At 39.8% G+C, this 18789-nt stretch overlaps 1 protein-coding gene across 1 annotated transcript in view; it reads left to right on the top strand.

The window, feature by feature from the left end:
* PIK3CB (phosphatidylinositol-4,5-bisphosphate 3-kinase catalytic subunit beta) overlaps positions 1-16602 on the top strand; it is an 86145-nt gene extending 69543 nt beyond the window's left edge. The window contains exons 15-25 of the mRNA XM_026040092.1: positions 201-322; positions 1363-1506; positions 1719-1818; positions 3888-4066; positions 4729-4838; positions 5070-5148; positions 11841-12008; positions 12372-12495; positions 13702-13847; positions 14161-14293; positions 15103-16602. Coding sequence (XP_025895877.1) covers positions 201-322; positions 1363-1506; positions 1719-1818; positions 3888-4066; positions 4729-4838; positions 5070-5148; positions 11841-12008; positions 12372-12495; positions 13702-13847; positions 14161-14293; positions 15103-15240 — 1443 coding nt within the window. The 3' untranslated portion in view covers positions 15241-16602. The remainder of the gene's footprint in view (positions 1-200; positions 323-1362; positions 1507-1718; positions 1819-3887; positions 4067-4728; positions 4839-5069; positions 5149-11840; positions 12009-12371; positions 12496-13701; positions 13848-14160; positions 14294-15102) is intronic.
* Positions 16603-18789: the final 2187 nt, after the last annotated feature.

Here is an 18789-nt window from a genome sequence, read left to right as displayed (position 1 = left end):
AAATGGATGTTTCTGACTAAATGTAAACAAGGCGCATTGCCAAAAATCATGTGGATGAATTTAAAGGGCAAGTAACTTGATCAGAAATTAGGCTTTTTTCTTCTTCTCTTAGTGTGAGTGCRTTGTCCAAATGCAGCTATACTTGCAGCTTTCTTAGTAGTTGCTTAATGTGKAACCTAATATTTTTCTTTTTATAAAAGCTTCAGGCCCTGCTTCAGATCTGGCCCAAGCTGCCGCCTAGAGAAGCTTTAGAACTGTTGGATTTCAATTACCCAGACCAATATGTGAGGGAATACGCAGTGGGCTGTTTAAAACAAATGAGGTGAGTACGTGTTTTAGTTCAGCAGTTGTTGGGGGGGGAAAAGTAATTCAGTTTGTTAACAAGAAGAAAAGGACCCAAAGGCTTCAGCAAGCTGCCTGCCACATATAGGTGCCCAGGTAAAGCATCTTTTCTAGATAAGTAAAATGGTAGCCAAATAAAACTGTTGTTCTGCTGTTCCATRTTCTTGCCTATTTGGGCCCAAGGGAAGGCTGTGTCTGTTTTCATAACGAAGGGACAAATTATTACAGGAATCAAGTACTAGAACTGCCATCTGACCACCCATCTCTCCCTGCCAGCCATTATCTGCATCATTTAACAGAAATGTAATCTGTAACTTACCATGATCAAATGAGAGAACTATTTGTTTGTTCTTTAGGGTAGGCTTTGCTATCTGCTATTCTTTCTTTATCATATATAATTTTGCTGTTCACTGTAACCTGAGGCAAGATTTGTTTAACCTTATCATTTGCAGCATTACTGTTCATTTCCTGTCCTTGAATTCTAAATTCCCCACGGTGAATAGTTTAATGATTAATTTTTTTAATGGTCAAGGCTAAATTTTTTTTGGAAAAAAAATATTTTGACTTCTTTAAAATGTAAACAAGTAATTTAGCTGTAGGGCTAGCCGAATAAAGTTGAATTGTTACATCTGGAATTAGTAGTCTTCGTTCCATCTCTGAAGCAAAATCATCTTCAACTGAATATTAAAAAAAAAAAAAGGTTTCTAAGTTCTTTAAGAAGTCCATGAAGCCGGCTGGTAAAAACAGCAACATAAAGATGACACTTTGGGGATCCTTTCCTTTAAGATTTGATGGCCTCAGGGTTCTGTCAGGTACMTAACTGACCAGTTACTCAACCTGCTTGTCAATTTTATACTCAGCTGTGCATTATTTTTCTTTTCCATGTGAGTGAAAGATTGTGACACTTCTGCTGTTGAAACTAGGTCTGTTCTGGCAGAGTTTGTCACGTGCCTGTGGGTTTCTAGAAAATCATTCATRTGAGTCCCCTGTTGCTGACTGGCTTTATGTGCCTTGTTCTAGTGATGAGGAGCTCTCGCAGTATCTCCTTCAACTTGTGCAAGTCCTGAAATACGAACCTTTCCTGGATTGTGCCCTCTCCAGATTCCTGCTAGAGAGAGCGCTCGCTAACAGGAGAATAGGGCAGATGTTGTTTTGGCATCTAAGGTAAGACTTGCTCCATTCCTTCTTGCTAAACCTGTGTGCTGTGTTGGAGATCTAGTCCATAAATGYTACATTATTTCTTTAAAATCTGCTTTTTATCTAACTGACGAGGTGTTTTCTTTGTTTTGTTCATGTCTTGCAGAGTAGTAAGCTGTAAAATGATGTGATCYATCTTGATAAATGAGAAGCTTTTCTCCTGTTTTGTTTCCTTGCAGGTCAGAGGTTCATATTCCTGCTGTTTCGGTGCAGTTTGGTTTAATACTAGAGGCTTACTGCCGAGGAAGCGTCGCGCACATGAAGGTGCTGGCCAAACAGGTAGGGACCCCCCTCTCCTTGCAGGCTTGGCTTAGCCAAGCTTGTAACTCAYATAATGACCCCATTCCTCCTGTGGGGCACGTTGGTTACCTCGAGAAAGTTATGTGTGTTGAGGGGTAGRAAAAGAAAGGAGAGAGAAGGAACTGGCTGCACTAGCGGAGGAGCCTGAGGCACGGAAAGTAGTTGGCTCTGCTGGGCCTTGGAGAGCAGGAGTGATGCACAAGTAGGAAGACATGTTTGCTCAGGGCAGGGCTGTCTGCAGAAGAACTTACTGAGGAAGGACCCTTAAAACTTTTTTCCCTTTAAGAACAGYGTTTTTAATAGAAGATATTACTACTTAAATGTCAGCTAGGTGACTGCAGGATTGCTCCCTACAGCTTTAGTTTTTGTTAAAAGGTAGTGATGCACACAAACTTCAATTGTGCTCTTCTGCAGTATTCCTTGGAAATAAAGGTGTTGAAGTAAACCAAATATTAATTTTAGTGCTAACATAGTGCTGGTAAAAAGAAAGAGGAGAGTGGTTTACTTCTTCAATACGCTCTAGTATGCAAGTGTATCGGCAGGTCAGTAATAAAGGCACTCTCAAGTCTTATTCTGAAGACTAATAAAATTTTAACAAATTTAGATTGTTACAATAAAATCCATGAAAAGATCTCATATTAATCTATTTCCTTTATCAAGTAAATCAAACCACAAAAAATAGCTGTTGTGTGGTGTCTGACAGTTGTTGTTTCTGGCAGTTCTGCTGCTGCCTGTGTTGCAGTTGTGCCTCAGGGACCAGAGGAGAGGACTGGGCCTCTSTGCTCTTCCCTGCTGCTGCTCGCAGGGCATTGGAGAGATGTCTCCAACACGAGTGTGCTTGTTAGCATTGTCAGAATCATAGAAAGAGGAGGTGATGAAATGCTTTAAGTAATAGGCCTGAGGTCACTAAAGTTTTYGTGCACTTCACAGGAAACAAATGTCACCAGAATCAAAGAAGGGGCAAAAAAAACCCCAACTGTGAAAACACGGAAGAAATTCAAAGTAGAAATACTTCAAAAAGTTCCTGTTTGCACAGCACAGGTTCCATTCTGTTCCCTTGTGAGCGCTGTTTGTGCAGCAGCTCGCGCAGTGGAAAAGCCGAGCGCTGGGTTTGGACAGATGGCTGACCTGGCCAGGCTCCAGCGCCTCGCTTGTGTAATCCAAGTGCATACGGTTTCCCCAGCATCCTGCCTGGCAGGGCTCGCTCTGCCCGGCGCGGCGCTAGGCTTTGCCTTGGCACCTTGCGAGTTAGGCTGAAGCTTCCCTGTGGGCGTTAGGCTGAAGCTTCCCTGTAGAGAAATCAATATTGTGAGTATTCAATTGATGCTATCAGGTAGAAAACATGCATCCTACTGAGCATGTTAACAGTGGTTCCTCTAAATATGACTTACATTCATAATTAGCTTATAATAAGCTAAGAACTATTTTAGATGTACATGCAGTATAGAAGCAATGTGTGGTGTATATGCAGTAGGTTTGTTGCCAAAGGGCTTTGCTGTGTTGATGTTGGGTGTGTTTGTGTGTTTGCAGCTAGTTTGGTTGTTTTCTTGCAGGCTGTGCACCAATAAGAACTTGTCAAAGCGGGAGAAAGGGAAAGAAAGGGCTAAACCCACCTATATTGCCTTATTACACACTGAGAAAGTATTGCTTAGACAATACGTTATGGTTATGAATGGCCTAATTGATTAGAGTTTATAAGCTTATGCTTAATTTCAGGAGGATTGACTTCAGTATGGATAGTAGCACCTACGCTCTGTTGATTTTCTATGTGGCCAAAAAATGACTTGGTATTTTGAAGGAACTTGTATAAATATTTTACATATGAAGGTATTTCATATACTTTTGGAAAATATTAAGTCTTACTTTCAGAGATGACATGAATTTGTTGGACTTTTATTTGTCATAATTACTTAAAAGTGTAAGACGTCTGGGGCATGAGTGCTTCAGGAGGATTGTTTGATGCCTTGGTTTAGTACTTGAAGATTTGTTTTAAAATGAGATTTTCTGTATCTTATTCTGTGGGATAACTTTTAAAGCATCTCTTTCAGGTGGAAGCCCTTAATAAAATGAAGACCTTAAATAGTTTAATTAAGCTGAATGCCATGAAACAAAGCAAAGCAAAAGGAAAAGATGCAATGCACACATGTTTGAAACAAAATGCTTACAGGGAAGCACTTTCTGACCTCCAGTCTCCTCTGAATCCTTCTGTTATACTTTCAGAACTACAGTAAGTTCAGAATAATTGCATGAATACAGTTCATTAGCTTTTTTTAGGGAAATAGATGTCAGAATGCGCATATGCTTTAACTTCTTGAATATATTGTTTAGCGGATATGTTAACAAGATGCCTTTTCTAGAGTGAGAGAAATGTTATCGGTCATCCTCTCAGCTGACTCAGCAAATCTTCAGCTTATTAAGGTTAAGATACGGATTAAGCTTGAAGATTTTTGCAGTTTGCCTTAAGAAATAATGCTATTGATAGATAACCATAATTAAAAACTTGAAGTGAGTTAGACTGTGTTCTTGGCTTCTGTTTCTACAACAATAAGGACAAAAGATAAATTTAAAAAAAGCACTTAAACATAATTTTAAAATGGGTGCAACAAGAGGTGAGGAAGATTATATATTTTCGCTGAAAATATGCATGCTAAATTTAGATGCAAGATGAATGTATTCCAGTCACAGGATCTGTAATTCACTTGATATATAACGAATATGTTTGTTACTTGATAAGCACTGCCAATGTAGTAGCACAGTGAAAGCAGAAATAACATTGAAGTACTTCCCAACTGGAAGTGCTATATTTTCTATTCTGCTTTGAACAATGTTTAATGCTGTTGAGTGGAAATATTTTTATTTGACTAAAATCCGTGTTCTCTTTTCTTGTAGTGTCGAAAAGTGTAAATACATGGATTCTAAAATGAAACCTCTGTGGATAGTGTACAACAATAAAATGTTTGGGGGAGATCTTGTAGGGATCATCTTCAAAAATGGCGATGGTAAGAAATGTCAGCAATTTAATAATTTTTCTTCCCTTTCATTCTCACACTTAATCTATGTTTCCCTGTGTTACTGTAATTTAATCATGCATTATTCTAGCACTGTTGAGCAAATTTTCTCCTGTTTGACTTTCAAAGCATGGATTTTATCAGTCAGGTAGACTGATAAAGACAGTAAACAGTTTGTCTAGAGCACAATCAGAAATTGATGTTTTCAACTTTGAATTGCAGATCTCCGGCAGGATATGTTAACACTCCAAATACTGCGCTTGATGGATGTACTTTGGAAAGAAGCTGGTCTGGATCTCCGGTAAGGGTCTCTTCAGGGCTTGTTTATTTGTAAGGAGAGTCCATCTCTATCAGGAAAACTTTTCTGTTTTTAAATCTCTCTTTCCAACTCTTGTCTTTATCAACTTAGGTATTGATGCACAAAATTTTCATTGCCAAGGTCAACAGGTTGTAGAAAAGTCACCTTAACTCATCAGATAGCTTCTCTTTGCGGTACAGTTTTGTTTGATAAACAGATTTAACCTTGGAAGACAGTAGTGGAAGATGCAAATTGAAACATTGGGGAGTTCATTGTATGAACAGGGTGTTTGTCCTAGGACAAGGGAAATTTCTCAAGGGAATTCCAGTCTTTTTCTAGGTTGTAATACACATATACAGGTGAGGTACAAACACAGAGCACAAATATGCCAGCCAGTGAAGAAGCTGTTGTGCAAAGACATTTTATAGTCTAGTGCTTGAGCACTGCTGCCCAGAATTCACAATCTGGATTCCCTAGCATGTAGCTCTAATAGGCCGTCCTCTCGAGAAATGAGGTAATTTTAACTATTGTTAGATGTGGGGGCAAAGAAGGAGGTAAGGAAGATACTGGCACTAGATTTGGGAGATCTGAGATTCCTTATAATAGAATTTATTGTCAGACTGAGAATTACCAGGTTTGTGAAATACCCAAACAATCAGATTTTTTTTCCTTCTTCCTTCCTCCCCTTCAACCCCACCCATCTTTTCTTGCGTACAAAAACACGGGTTTTGCAGCCATGGGCACAAGTGAATGTGTTCCAGTCCAAACAAATTTCATGCTTGCTATCTATTTCTAGCAATTTAACAGAGCAATGTCTGCCTTGCGCATATTAAAAACAGACTTAATGAAAATGAGAGGCCTGGAAGGGGAGGAGAGCTGCTTTTGCTCCTGCTCGAGGAGGGCTGCAGCAAGAGGCTTCATGATGGAGGTGTTGCTGGGCAGGAGTAGTCAGCATGGTCAATCGTGCCTGACCAACCTCATTGCTAGGGTGAAATGACTAGATTTGAGCAAAAGGAAGAGTAGCACATGTCCTTTACTTGACTTCAGCAAGGTTTTTATCTCCATCTCTCAAAATACGCCTGCCACCTGATCATCTCACTAATTACTGCAGGTTTCTGTGTTCCATACTTCTATATTGGTTTAATTACCTTTTTCTAAGAATTCTTATCTTTTTTTTTTCTTTTACATCACTGCTGAGATTTCGCTTGGTCAAAGAGGTTTTTGTTTGTGACAGACTTAGTGTAGTTTCAGGTGCCAGTTAATATATTTATAAACTAGATGTTACAAAATCAGTGGAGAAGTGCAAGAGAATCATAGTATTTAGCACTTGGGAGATATTACTAGTATGGGTGTGATCTGTGAAATTTTTTAACCAGAAGCTTCCATTTCTGCTTCCTCATAGCACATTGTGTGAGAGTGTAAACTCATAGTAGGAATGGAAACTCATCATTTAATAAATCTCTTAGGGCAGAAGTACCCAGTTCAGTAAGAGTCTTCTCATTTGCACTGCTCCTTCTGCAAAAGCTGTTCTTTCAAAATGAAGTGGCTAATTTTTCCAAGCGTAGGAATTTGCAGTGTTTGTGAACATGTAAGATAATCATGAAGAAGGTTGTAGGGTTTTCATTTATTAGTTCTTTTGTTAAGCCTCTAGGGCTATGTGTTCTGCCACAAGGGCTAGTCATTTTTAATCGGTTGTATGAGCAGTGAACTAGCTACTTTTTGTAACAGCCACTTTTTTTTCCTTCTGCTGTGAGTTCTCTTCATTTCCTTTTACTGCTAAAGACCTACAGTCCATGTGAGTGTCTTCAACATATTTCTTAGGTCCTGCTTAGCATTCTTTCCTTGCTGAAGCACTACTTGGATGTCAGATAACAATTTTTAGACAGAAAGAGCTTTCCCTTCTCCAAAATCTCTTGCAAAACAGCTTTCTTGACTTCATATACTGGCCTAARCACAGTTTTTACCTAATAGAATTCTCAAGTCTAATTTCTCTTTAGAAACACAGTTCTAAAGGAATAGTGGAATTCACTTTTTGTTAATGACGTGTTTGTAGGCTATAAAGGCAGTCTTGTGTGCTTGTGGCACGTAGAGCACTCATCCTTTCTGCTTTGCAATTTTAAAAAGGTTGTTTATAAGGCAAGTAGTACTCATTTATTTTGGAGATGTTTCAGTTGGAGTCTGGAGCTTATCTTGTCAGATTTTGTTGAAGTGTAATAGTGTTAGTTTCACAAGGCATATAACATCAGCCCACGCAGATAAGAAAATTATAAACTAGTCATCCATCAGGAAAAAATACAACTTAGAGAAAGATTTCTTTCAATGAAATATGGAATATAGCAAGAATGTGAATAATAAATTGCTTCTGGAAGTGTACATTTGCTAGGAGGCAGCTCGGTGTTTAGTTGCAGTTAAGCTGAACGTTGAGTTGAGGGAACTTGGATAATTTATGTCATTATAAATAGACTGCAAGGAGGCTGATGCAGCTCCTGGGGGCAAGGACAACCTCYGGCAGCTGAGGAATCCCACATGAGACATTCTTCTGGTCGCTGCCTGCCCCAAAGTGCAGCTTGTGGTTCCGGCCAGGCCCACACACTGTGCCTGGCAAACAGGAATGCTGCTTGGGAGTTAGTAAATGTGCTTTCCCTGACTAATGCCTTTTTCTTCTGTAACTCAACAAAGAGAAACCAAATAGTGGCGATTGTATCCGATTTTTGTCAAGCTCTCTCAAGAACAAAATAGGGGAAAAGGGCAGTTTGTAGTGAGACTTTAACTGCTATAATTGGCCTCTTCTATTTCCTTACTCAACTTGGGAACATTTTCCTTCCATTCATCTTTGCTTACTTATGACTGTAAAACAAAACTTAGATTGAGACAGGACTGCAGTTCTGCATAGATCGAAAAGATAGTAACGAGATTGCCCAGAATGGCAACAGAGCTGGGCAAGAAGCTCTTCCAGCATCTGAAACACAAGGATGTAGCTAGAAGGGATGAGACTGTGATCCTCATGCGAAGAGGTGACATGAAAAACCTCTGAATTACTGCAGATGGGTTGCTCTGCTCATGAGTGGGGGCTTGTTGCTTTACTTAACTTGAGAAGGTGACTTCAGTGTGAAGAGAAATAGTAGTGTTGAATAGTTCTGTTTTCCTGAAAAGTACAACCTCAGTTACCTATTCCAAAGTGGAGTCTTTCTCTCTCACCAGTCTTTCRTGGCTTAGATTGCCCTGAAACCAGTTTTTCTTTCTGCCTTTCGTGGATGCGTAATGGGATCCCTGCCTTTCAGCTTTGTTTTCCCCACTGCAGAATGTTTGATAAACCTATGCTAGTAAAAACAGGACCTCAAATTTGTTTCTCCACCRTAAGAAGCGTAACTGTTGACCTCGGCTCCTCTGAGAAGATGCTCCAATTGGGAATGTCTTGCTGCAGTAGATGTGCAGCTTCTGTGAAGCAGGGATCAAGTGGGAACTAATTATGTTGCTATCAGTGTGAGATAGGATCTRTTTCCTTCTAGCTGCGCTACCATCCAGTTGTTTTTGGCAAAAATTTGTAATGACGTCTTAGCTGGTTTGTCTTTGGCTGGGATTCTAATCCAAGAACAGTATTCCGGTGAGATTCCTCTGCTCTGGAGGGAGACAAGCACCAAGTGTCCTTGATTTATKCAAAGGCAAAGAGGGACGGAGGATTTTATTTGTAATGGTCAACTAATCCATCCCCTGGAGATGCTGGCCTTGTTCACACATGCTATGTTGTGCTGTATGGGTTTTAGTGTGCACATCTGGTGGGATATTGGAACGAGAACAAAGGTTGTGTCAGAGAAGGCAGTACATGTGTGCAGGAGGGAGCAAGAACCTGCTCCTGTAGGTCCTCGTCCTGGGCACTTGCAAGATCTGGACTGTTCAGTGTGTGATCAAATAAAGTGTGAGGTACAGATAGCTCCCCGGCGCAAACCCACTCATCACATGGCAATGAATCCATCAGTGCTCCACTGAAAAGGTTTAAGTCAGAATTGAAGTCATGTTAGATGCGAGTCAATCAGTTACCAGAGAGCGAGTATAAAAGAACAACTCACRTGGCTTCAATAATCCCAGGATTTAGAGGAAAAAGAAATGTATCTGTGCTTTTTTAGGACAAACTGTTACCCTAAAATTCAGCAGGAGATAGTTGGCCTAAGAAGTTAGTGACAATGTGGAATTGAACTTCCTCAGATTATTTGTATACCTTATCTTTTGGATATGTTTTTTCTTACTTCTTTGATGATAGTTATTTAAATATGAGCAGTTACAGAATAAGGTTTTTCAGTTAAACAGTATTTATATTGAGTTTGCATTTGCTGAGTGGCAAAATGAGACTTTCAGAGGATCAAATCCTCTGAAGAGGCACAACGTAACAAGCTCTTTTTTGCTTGAAAAATTTCACTGTCTGAAATAGTGTATGCCTAGTCATAGTAGATGACACAGCTTTCTATTATTTTATGGGAAATGTTTAAATATTAAGAATTTATCACAGCAGAGGATCATTGCATCTGTTTCTCCAGGCAGGCTGTTYTCTGGGGTCTGCAGTGTCACAAGCRTCACAGCTTTTTGGAAAGTAACGCTYGCACCAAGGGGTTTAGTTTTAACTTGAGCTTTGTTGCAGCTGGCCTCAAGGAGAAATCAGCAAAGTAACAGAGCAAAAGAGTAAAAAAAAAAGTGTTTAAAAAATGACAAATTTGATCTGTGTCAAGTGATATTTACTGTGGTAAACTGTTGTAAAAATACTTGGCGCACAGTTGGTTTTGGCACAGGTAGAGGGGGTTCTTTTTCATTTCACTGGCAGCCCGTAGTGAATTTTCATTTCCACYAGCCTTCATATGTGTGAAGTCTGAATATGTGGCAGGGCTCTCTGAGTGGCATTAAAAAGCAGGGAGCGTCTCCCGGTGACAGACGTGGAAGTCAGAAAGAGCAGGATGAGGCGGAAAGGCCCCYGAGGATTTGTCCCTCACTTGACTCCTGTCAAGCTCTCCCTGACARGGCTGTTTTTTCCTGCGGTTGGGAGTGCCGGGCCCTCGAGGCGCTGGTGCCTTTCGGCGCTGCTGCCCTTGCGAGGGGAGGCCCTTGGCTGCGCGCCCATCCCGCCGGCCCGGGCTGCTCCTTAACCCRGCCCCGCTGCCTTCCCTTTGTCCGGCCTGATAAGGATGGGCAGAGCTTCCTTGCGGCAGCCCTGTGGCGGGCCCTCGCGCCTGCTCTTGGGCCCCGGCGAGACCCTTGGCCTGCACAGCTCTGGTTTTGAGCTGGGAAATGGATGAGCATGGAAACAGATTATTTTTCTTTAATTCTCTATCCCACCGAATCCAGTTTTCAGTGCATTTTGTTGCCTGTTAAARGGACCCCAACTATCTACTTAATGGTCCTCAAGCCCACTCCAGTTCTGTGTTAGAGAAATAAGTGTCGTCATTGCAAAGAAAACGTTCAGCTATTTAATAGCCATTAGACCAAGAAGTTCTCATTAATGGCATCTATTTCTTTTTTTACTTTTCTGCAGGGTTTGGGATAATTTACAGTGTCAGTGAGGAGGTAGTGAAAAAAAATTAATATAAACTATATACAAAATACAGCAATGCTGGTGAAAGTCAGTCGGTTGTACTGACACTGTGCTGGGTCAGTTGTATTTCCTCTTCTTATGTTTCTGTATATACACACATAAATTTACCATGCCTTGCAAATTTTTATGCAGCTTTGTAAGTTTGTGCTGGCTTATTAATTATATCCCCCATTTAGATTTGTGGGGCCAGTTTCTTCTTTCTGCAGGGCATCTAGCAACAAAACTGAGCACGATCTTCACCTGATCTGCCTAGTACAAGTGCCAAGGCTGCCTCTTCTGCTGTAGCACCCTTGAGGAATTTAAGTTTCCATTACATAGAGACATTAAATCTAAGCTCCTATTTCGTTTTGCACTTCAGGCATCTGGAGTTAGATGCTGTGAGAGGCTCAGTACTGGTTCCTCTTCCGTCCTCCAGAAGTGATGCTTTTTTCTCTTCAGAAACCAAAAGAACTGCTTTAGAAAAATAATATACCTATCTATACAGACATACCGTTCCTTGGTGTTTGTCCTATTTTTCTTTCCTTATGTTAATGCAGTTATTGTCATTTTTTTACTAAGCATAGTGTATAAATAAGTAAATTGTTATAAATGAGTTAATATACATTACTGTTTGTTGGAGTATCTTGCACGACTTTTTGAACTCTGAAGTGTTGGAAAGTAGTATTTTTAGCTGCATACTTGGGCAGTTTCTAGGATTTTTTTCCATTGAAATGGGAGAAAACCAAGGACCCTGCATTCCATTTAAACGAATAACATATTTCTGGAATGAACGTGGATGAAACCTTACTGCCTTTTTAGCTGGTTAATTAACAAATGAAAAGAAATAGCTCCCTCTATAGTCTCTCGTACCACATTTCAGGTAAAAGTCAAAAGTGTTGCCCAATTTGTATATATTTATGGAACTGGAAAAGAAAGTATTTTCAATTGACTGCTGGTGTTACCTTAGTGAGCAATATCTGTGTACTAATGTTTGAGAGTTCAGTGTTTAACTTGACATGACCATCCAGCCCTGTCACAAAATGGATATACAAAGATATCAATTTTGATATACAAAGAATTGATATGCAAAGAGGTCTTGCTGCTTTTGTGTTTAATGTTTATCTTTGTTTTGTTTCAGGATATTGCCCTATGGTTGTTTAGCGACTGGAGATCACTCTGGCCTTATTGAGGCTGTTTCTAGTTCAGAAACCATTGCTGACATTCAGTTAAATAGCAGCAATGTTGCTGCTGCTGCTGCCTTCAACAAGGATGCTCTCCTAAACTGGCTGAAGGAATACAATTTAGGGTAATAAACGCAATACTTACCTATACAAATTTCCCTGGGGCTTGAGGAATGTGGAATTTTGCTCAGGTCTAGGTTGTCGTTGGAATTTAAACAATAACCCAGTCCTAAAGGCTAAAGCACTCTTGAAAACTAAATAGGCTTCATATCTTGATGCTGTTGTCTGATATTTCCATTTCCCTCGTAATTCCATGGCTGTTTTTATATTATTATTTAGTCATTATATTTATTTTATTATTATTTTCTCTCAGAGTTTTTTCAGCACCCCAGTGGGCCTGTGGTTTAAGCAAGCAGCACTTTTTTCATGTCAAGGTATGAGATGGATAACCAAAAATAGGCACCAATTATTTGTCTTTGTGTTTTCAGAGAGGACTTGGATCGAGCCATTGAAGAATTTACTCTGTCTTGCGCTGGCTACTGTGTAGCTACTTATGTTCTGGGGATCGGGGACAGACACAGTGACAATATCATGGTCAGAAAAAATGGTCAGGTAAAAAACCTGTTAGTCGTTCACATAACTACAGTATCGTGATTTCTTTAGTGTCTCAGTAAAAGTAAGTCTCAAGTTAATTTTAAAAAAAGCCTTGAAAATTTGCTTCAGTTCTCAGAAAATAGAACATTAAAATTCAAAGAGACGAGTGARAAGAAGAGTAAATGCATGCTTCGTAAGCAGTTATAGCTTAGACTGATAGACTTTTATTTATATTAGACTTTATATGTTGCACTATATACTTTATTAGGTTTAATATTATTTATAAGAAGCATTTAAATTATTAGACTGTTACAGGTTAGGATATTAATGATTCTATAAAATGATTCTATAAAACTTACTGTTTCAGACCATCCGAAGGGCCTGGTAGTGTTCACATTAATTGGGCAGAACTCATAAGCTGAGGCCTTGAAAAGGATGAACCTCTGTATGATTTGCAGTTTGCAATGGCATCGTTCCCTTAAAGACAGGCTCCACAGCTCAGCTCTGCAAAAAACTTAAATAGGCAACTGGCTTGGGAGCAGTTCAGCTTGGTGACTCAAAACCTAGAACCGATGTTATATTTTCCTTCTGTTTCTTTTGGTTTTATTTGTCAGATACTAGTGAAACTTTGTCTATAAAATGCTTCTTGACTGGGTTATATATGTAAAAAAGAGAGTCTAGTTTTGCTTGTTATCTTGTTATTCATGACACTGTTCTTTTGTTAGTTAAGYTTTTATCCCCTGAAAAGGTTAATATACCTTTCTCTTGGATTCTGAAATGAGAGAACTGTCAAAGATTCCTTGAAATCAACACCAGTTCCTACTAGCTCTCCTGACTTTATAGGGAGCTTTTGGACATTGTGATATTGAGCCTTAAGCTGAATTGGTGATCTTGAGCCTCAAGCTCAATGGTGAGCTCAATTATTTTTCTAGCTGATGTTACCAGTCTGATGTCTGTTGATGGACATCAGAAATTTGAAACTGAGATCATCTTTTCCACCTTGCTTTGCAGCAGTAGTTACTCATAAAAGCCTAGATGTTGTCACTGACTTAAAAATACATCTTGAAACATTGTGGAGCTACATATGTCCAAAGAGCGGCATCTTGTGCAATCACTTGCTGAAACCACTAGTGTTAAGAGTTAGCTGTTGATTAAAGAAACCTTTACCGATATTAGGAGGGAGGTACTTCACTGGAGAAACTAATACTCMCTTATGCTTTTCAGCTCTTCCATATAGATTTTGGGCATATTCTTGGCAATTTCAAGTCCAAATTTGGAATTAAAAGGGAACGGGTACCTTTCATCCTCACCTATGATTTCATTCATGTCATYCAACAAGGAAAAACAGGGAACACCGAAAAATTTGGTCGGTGAGTATTATTTTGCTTTTTTTTTCTTTGTTAAGTGAAATTATCTTTTATTTCCAAGTTTATCTGGTTTGGTTGATGGTTTTTGCATGTGTCACATGTGCTAATGTATGTTTGCAATAATATCTAATTCTGTACCTGAATAGAGCCAGCTTACATGTGCCTTCATACCTCATAAACTTCCCTCTGGGGAGGAACTCCACAGAATATTGTTAAAATAAGCTGAAGCACAGGTTGGGCAGTGGTTGGATATTTTTATGTGAATTGTGCAGTTTCTCAGTCCTTGTGCTCAGTGTCTGTGTCATTGCTTACCCAGGTTCCGGCAGTATTGTGAAGATGCCTACCTGATCCTGCGGAAACACGGGAACCTGTTCATCACACTGTTTGCACTGATGCTCACTGCAGGCCTTCCAGAGCTAACCTCCATCAAGGACATTCAGTATCTCAAGGTAAAAAGGAAGATTTAGAGCCCTGCAGGACGAACATCCTGTTTTTCCAGAATGTGAATTCTGAGTCAAAGAGAAATGAAGTTTATTTGTTTTCCTAGGTTAGTTCTCCCAGGATTTCCTCTAAGCTTGCTTTTTCAGCAGTGCAGAACCAAGTCTGTGCTCTGCCTGAGGTATCAAAGGAAGCTCAGACCTGTGCATTCCCCTCGACCATCTTGTAAAGAGTGTGGTGTTCCTGCATCGTATGTATTGTCAGTCCAGGGTTGCTTTATCTGACAGCTCAATGCAGGAGCACAGAACTGTAAAGAGGAAAAAGGTTTGCCTAGTTTCAGTCCAAGAAATACATCATAAAAAGCAATCTGGGGATTAACAGTTTAATGCCAAGTGAAAGATCTAGTGAGGTTTTTAATSTAAGAGTGCAGGATCGAACGTTGCAACTTGAGCAACTCTGGAAAATTTTACCAGGGACCATCTTCAGATTACCTTAATCAGATGAATTATCATCTGTATATGTCATGTTGCTCATCATTCCTGACTGTTGCATTGCAGACTGCTAGCATGTCCATCKCAAGTGTTTTCAGTAAATGTTAGCTAGTGACTAAATGACAGTTTCAAAACAACYTCTGATTCATCTGCTCTCCTTTTCAGTTTTATCTTGAAACCCAGAAGCTGCTGCTCATGTCTTGATAAATGAAAAATAGGAAAAGACTCAAAATAGAAAAATGCAGAATGTGGTTTGTGTTAGGATTGAAAAGGTAGCAGTAACTGTGATTTTAAAACTTCTAATAGTACTTGTTTTCTTGCTCTCTTAGGACTCTCTCGCCTTAGGGAAAAGTGAGGAAGAAGCACTAAAACAGTTTAAGCAGAAGTTTGATGAAGCACTCCGGGAAAGTTGGACTACTAAAGTGAATTGGATGGCTCACACTGTTCGAAAAGATTACAGATCCTGAAGAATTTGGGGGATTGCACTAATCTGAATGTTACCTTGATGAGTGTTTCTTTTTCTAAAGGGATCTGTAGTCTGGACGAACGCAATTTATTTAAAATAAGAAAGAGAACAAAACAGCAACAGCAAGAAATGGCMTGAAATAATTCCTGATTCTTTTGCACTCTGCTTGTGAATGCTTGATTCCAAGACGTTCCGTACAGATAGTAAACATCCTGGATAATCAGTTCCTGCTGACTTTGCACGCTGAGAGCTACTAGGCATTTTTAAAAATTCTTTGGTACTTTTAAGGAGGTGTAAATATTTGTTTTATATGTTAGGGTAATATRCTCTAACACACTCAAGAGGTTTGAAGACCTTTCAAAGACTTATTTTTTGTTTCAAAATCAAGACTTGAAAGAAGAGTAAAAATTTCATATCCTAATCTAGCTAATAATGACCATATTGTGTGTATTTTTCATATGAATTCTGCCATACTGGCACAGATGCATTAATTCTACTGTAAATAGCAACCACAGCATCGTTGTACTACAGGGAGCTGCTTGATGTCTTTCACTGCTGCCAAAAGAAGAGTAGAAGGTAAAACAGGAGCAAAGGGGATGTCCTTGAAAATGATGCAGTGTCCAAGTGTTTGGGGTTGCCCGGTTTTGTTTCCCTGACACCAAACACATGCCCTTTAGTTGGAGGGAAGTTAGGCCAATTCCAGACATGTCCAAAAATTCCTGCAAGGAAATGTTTTCCCCTTCAGCCTCKGGGGCTCTGTTGTCGGCTCCCATAAGAGTCAGATCTGTTGGATGTTCAGCGAGGAGCTCCTTCAAGCCTGACATGAATGAGAATTCCTGTCTCAGATTAGTTGTGCCATGCAGATCTACTGAGTTATGAGTATGTGTGGGAAATTTGACACAAATATTGTTGCACATAGTGACTATTAGAGCAYATGTACCAAAAATGGAAGTGTTGGGAAAGTGAGTGTTTATAGTAGGAGATCTAGCCATAAGACACCAGTGAGAAGTCATTAAACTTTTCTTTCTGTATTTATTAAAATTTGCAGTAATATTATTTTACGGAAATAACTGTGTTTAAGGTGATTGCTGAAGAAACTGGATTTGTTTTAATTTATTTGGTGAGGTACCAGGCCTTTAGGTGCTTAAATGGAGAGCAGATTTGTTACGTGCAATAGGAACTGCTGGTTAAAAGGTGTAACATACTGTTTCTGAACATCAGCAAAACAGACTTTAACTACTGCTTGTTCTCCAAAGAACACTGGTAGCTCTCAATTCTYGTTGATATCTGAAAGAAAATGGGATATATATATATTTACCTTTTGACTAAACTGTTGTTTTACATAGAAATTTTGTTTTATGTAGGAATTTAATTAAAGGTGGTTTTACTTTGTTCAGAATGAGTTTGTTGGTCTCTTTGAAAGGTCAAAGGCTTATCTGGAACCAAGATAGCAATATGTCCTCTATCTTGATTCTCCTGTGGTCTCCCCTGAGGTCYGTCTGTCTGAAAGACCTTTGCTTGTGGAATATTGTGAATGTAACAAGTGCTTTGATTGCTTTATATTGTTAATGATGCAGGAACATTTCAAGTGTTCAATGTCCTAATTTTTAGAAGCAAATGGGARGAAGGGTAAAAGTTACTTCACAGTTGACAGTTGGGGAAGTTGTGTCGTCTCCTCAGCTAATTCACAGCATGTAGTGGTTTTTCTTCACGTAAACTGAACTCAGTGAGGTCTTCGCATCGCCCTGAGGTTACAGACCGGACAAGGTGATTTTTCCAGGTTGGCTTTTCAAGGAAGAACCTTATGCCAAGTAGGTAACTGAAGTCATCTTTGCGAGTGCCACTTCCATTACAAGTGGAACAGAGATTTGCTGAATTATATTAGTAAGTGACTGTTTCCCCAGGTTTCTGTGATTTATGCTCCCTCTGGTGGCTTATAGGTGTCTGTCTGAAAGAAGCAGAACTGCTTTGGGAAAGGTAACAGGAAAGACAGTCTGTTCCCCACCACTTGTCCAAGAACAGAAAGCTGGAAATTTTATGGTATCAGTCCATTAGTTATTTCTGTGCTTAGCAACCAGTACTGAGCTATAGCGTTAAAAATGTAACATAAGTTGTGTTGAGTCAGTTCATGTTTTTCCTTCTTCAGAGTAGTTATTTCAGATGGTTTGCAGAATCCAGAAGACATCAGAGGATCATATAATACTGAGAGTTTCAAGATTTTGTTCCTGATAACAGTGAGTAAAAAACATCTTTTGAAATAATATGAAAGTTTGGGAAAGATAGTTTTATACAACTGCAGAACAACTCACGACAAGTTAGCAGATTTGATGTAAAATGTGCAGTTGGGATGGCATCACYGGAAATTGGATGTATGCAGTGTGTATTATAATTGTCTGTTCCTCTCTTTTTGCTTACTCAGTGGATTTGCTTGTCTTGCCTGTTCTTGTTTGTCACAAAACAAATAGTGACAACAAGGATGCCTTGTTGTACACTTGCTTTCCAAGGAAAATGCTCTTGGTGATTTGTGCCTCCRTTGGTGCAGTTGCTTCCCTTTCTCTTTTATTGCTTTTATCATAATTTTCGGTAGCAATTGTGTTAATGGTTTCTGTTCTACGGCGTGTCCATGACTGATAAACACAAAGGTGTGTTTCCCACTGTTGGCCAGGGAATTTATCTGCACTGCTCTTATTTACTAGCTGTTCTTCAGACACTGARGTAAAATAGCATTCACTGCTGGTGGGAATCAGAGGAGGAGCAAGTGTTTCTTTGTAATGAGTTAGGTTTCCATATTATTAGATGCTTTTGCAACTTAGCAGCCTACCTAAGGAACTTAGCACCACACACTTTCTATCTGTCCTCTAATAAAACACAAGGRAAGCTCTAGCAGAGAGCTGCTGGTGTAAGTTGTCTTGTTATGTTACCTCTAGGACATCGGGCTAAAGCTAGCTCGACTCTTCAGCACATTTTACCCTGTTGAACTATCTGAAGAGATGCTGTTGTGATGAGTCAGCCCTTCGTGCCTCCCGCCTCTCACTTGGCTTTTCCTCAGGCAGGGGATTTGGGAGAAGTTTTCTCTGGGACTGCTTGATGAATTGGGGTTCGGATGAGCCCATTATTCCACGAGGAATTGTGTGGTTTCCTCTTGAGAAGTCTGTGAAGGATCACACTGCTGGTATAGCAGTTTTAGAGAAACATAAAAGATTAATTCTAATTTGCTGGGCACCATTTGGCTTGTATGAAACAGATGAGCGGAAATGATAATTGGGCACTATGGAAACATGGTTTTGGAAGGAAAATAACCCTTGTGTTGCAAGGATATTCCTGCGGTCTGGGTTCTGGTCCTGGAAGCCTGCGTTCCCCTTGCTGCGGGCGCCCAGAAGCGTTGAAGCCCCATGGGGGTGAGGAACAAGGTGTTGGGTCATGGCAACCCATGAATCCCAGGGAAAACTCTGCTGCTTATCCCAGCTTTGCCCCAGCAGCAGTGTCTGAAGGTGCCTGCCCCTGCAGCACAGGCCAAGAGCTTGTTCCTGCGCTCTGAAATCATCTCTTG

The sequence above is a fragment of the Nothoprocta perdicaria genome, unplaced genomic scaffold, assembly GCF_003342845.1.
Source record: "Nothoprocta perdicaria isolate Ctin4 unplaced genomic scaffold, notPer1 scaffold_25, whole genome shotgun sequence".
Classification (NCBI taxonomy): domain Eukaryota; kingdom Metazoa; phylum Chordata; class Aves; order Tinamiformes; family Tinamidae; genus Nothoprocta; species Nothoprocta perdicaria.
The sequence above is the reverse complement of the archived record's forward strand: the minus strand, read 5'-3'. Positions and strand labels throughout refer to the sequence as shown.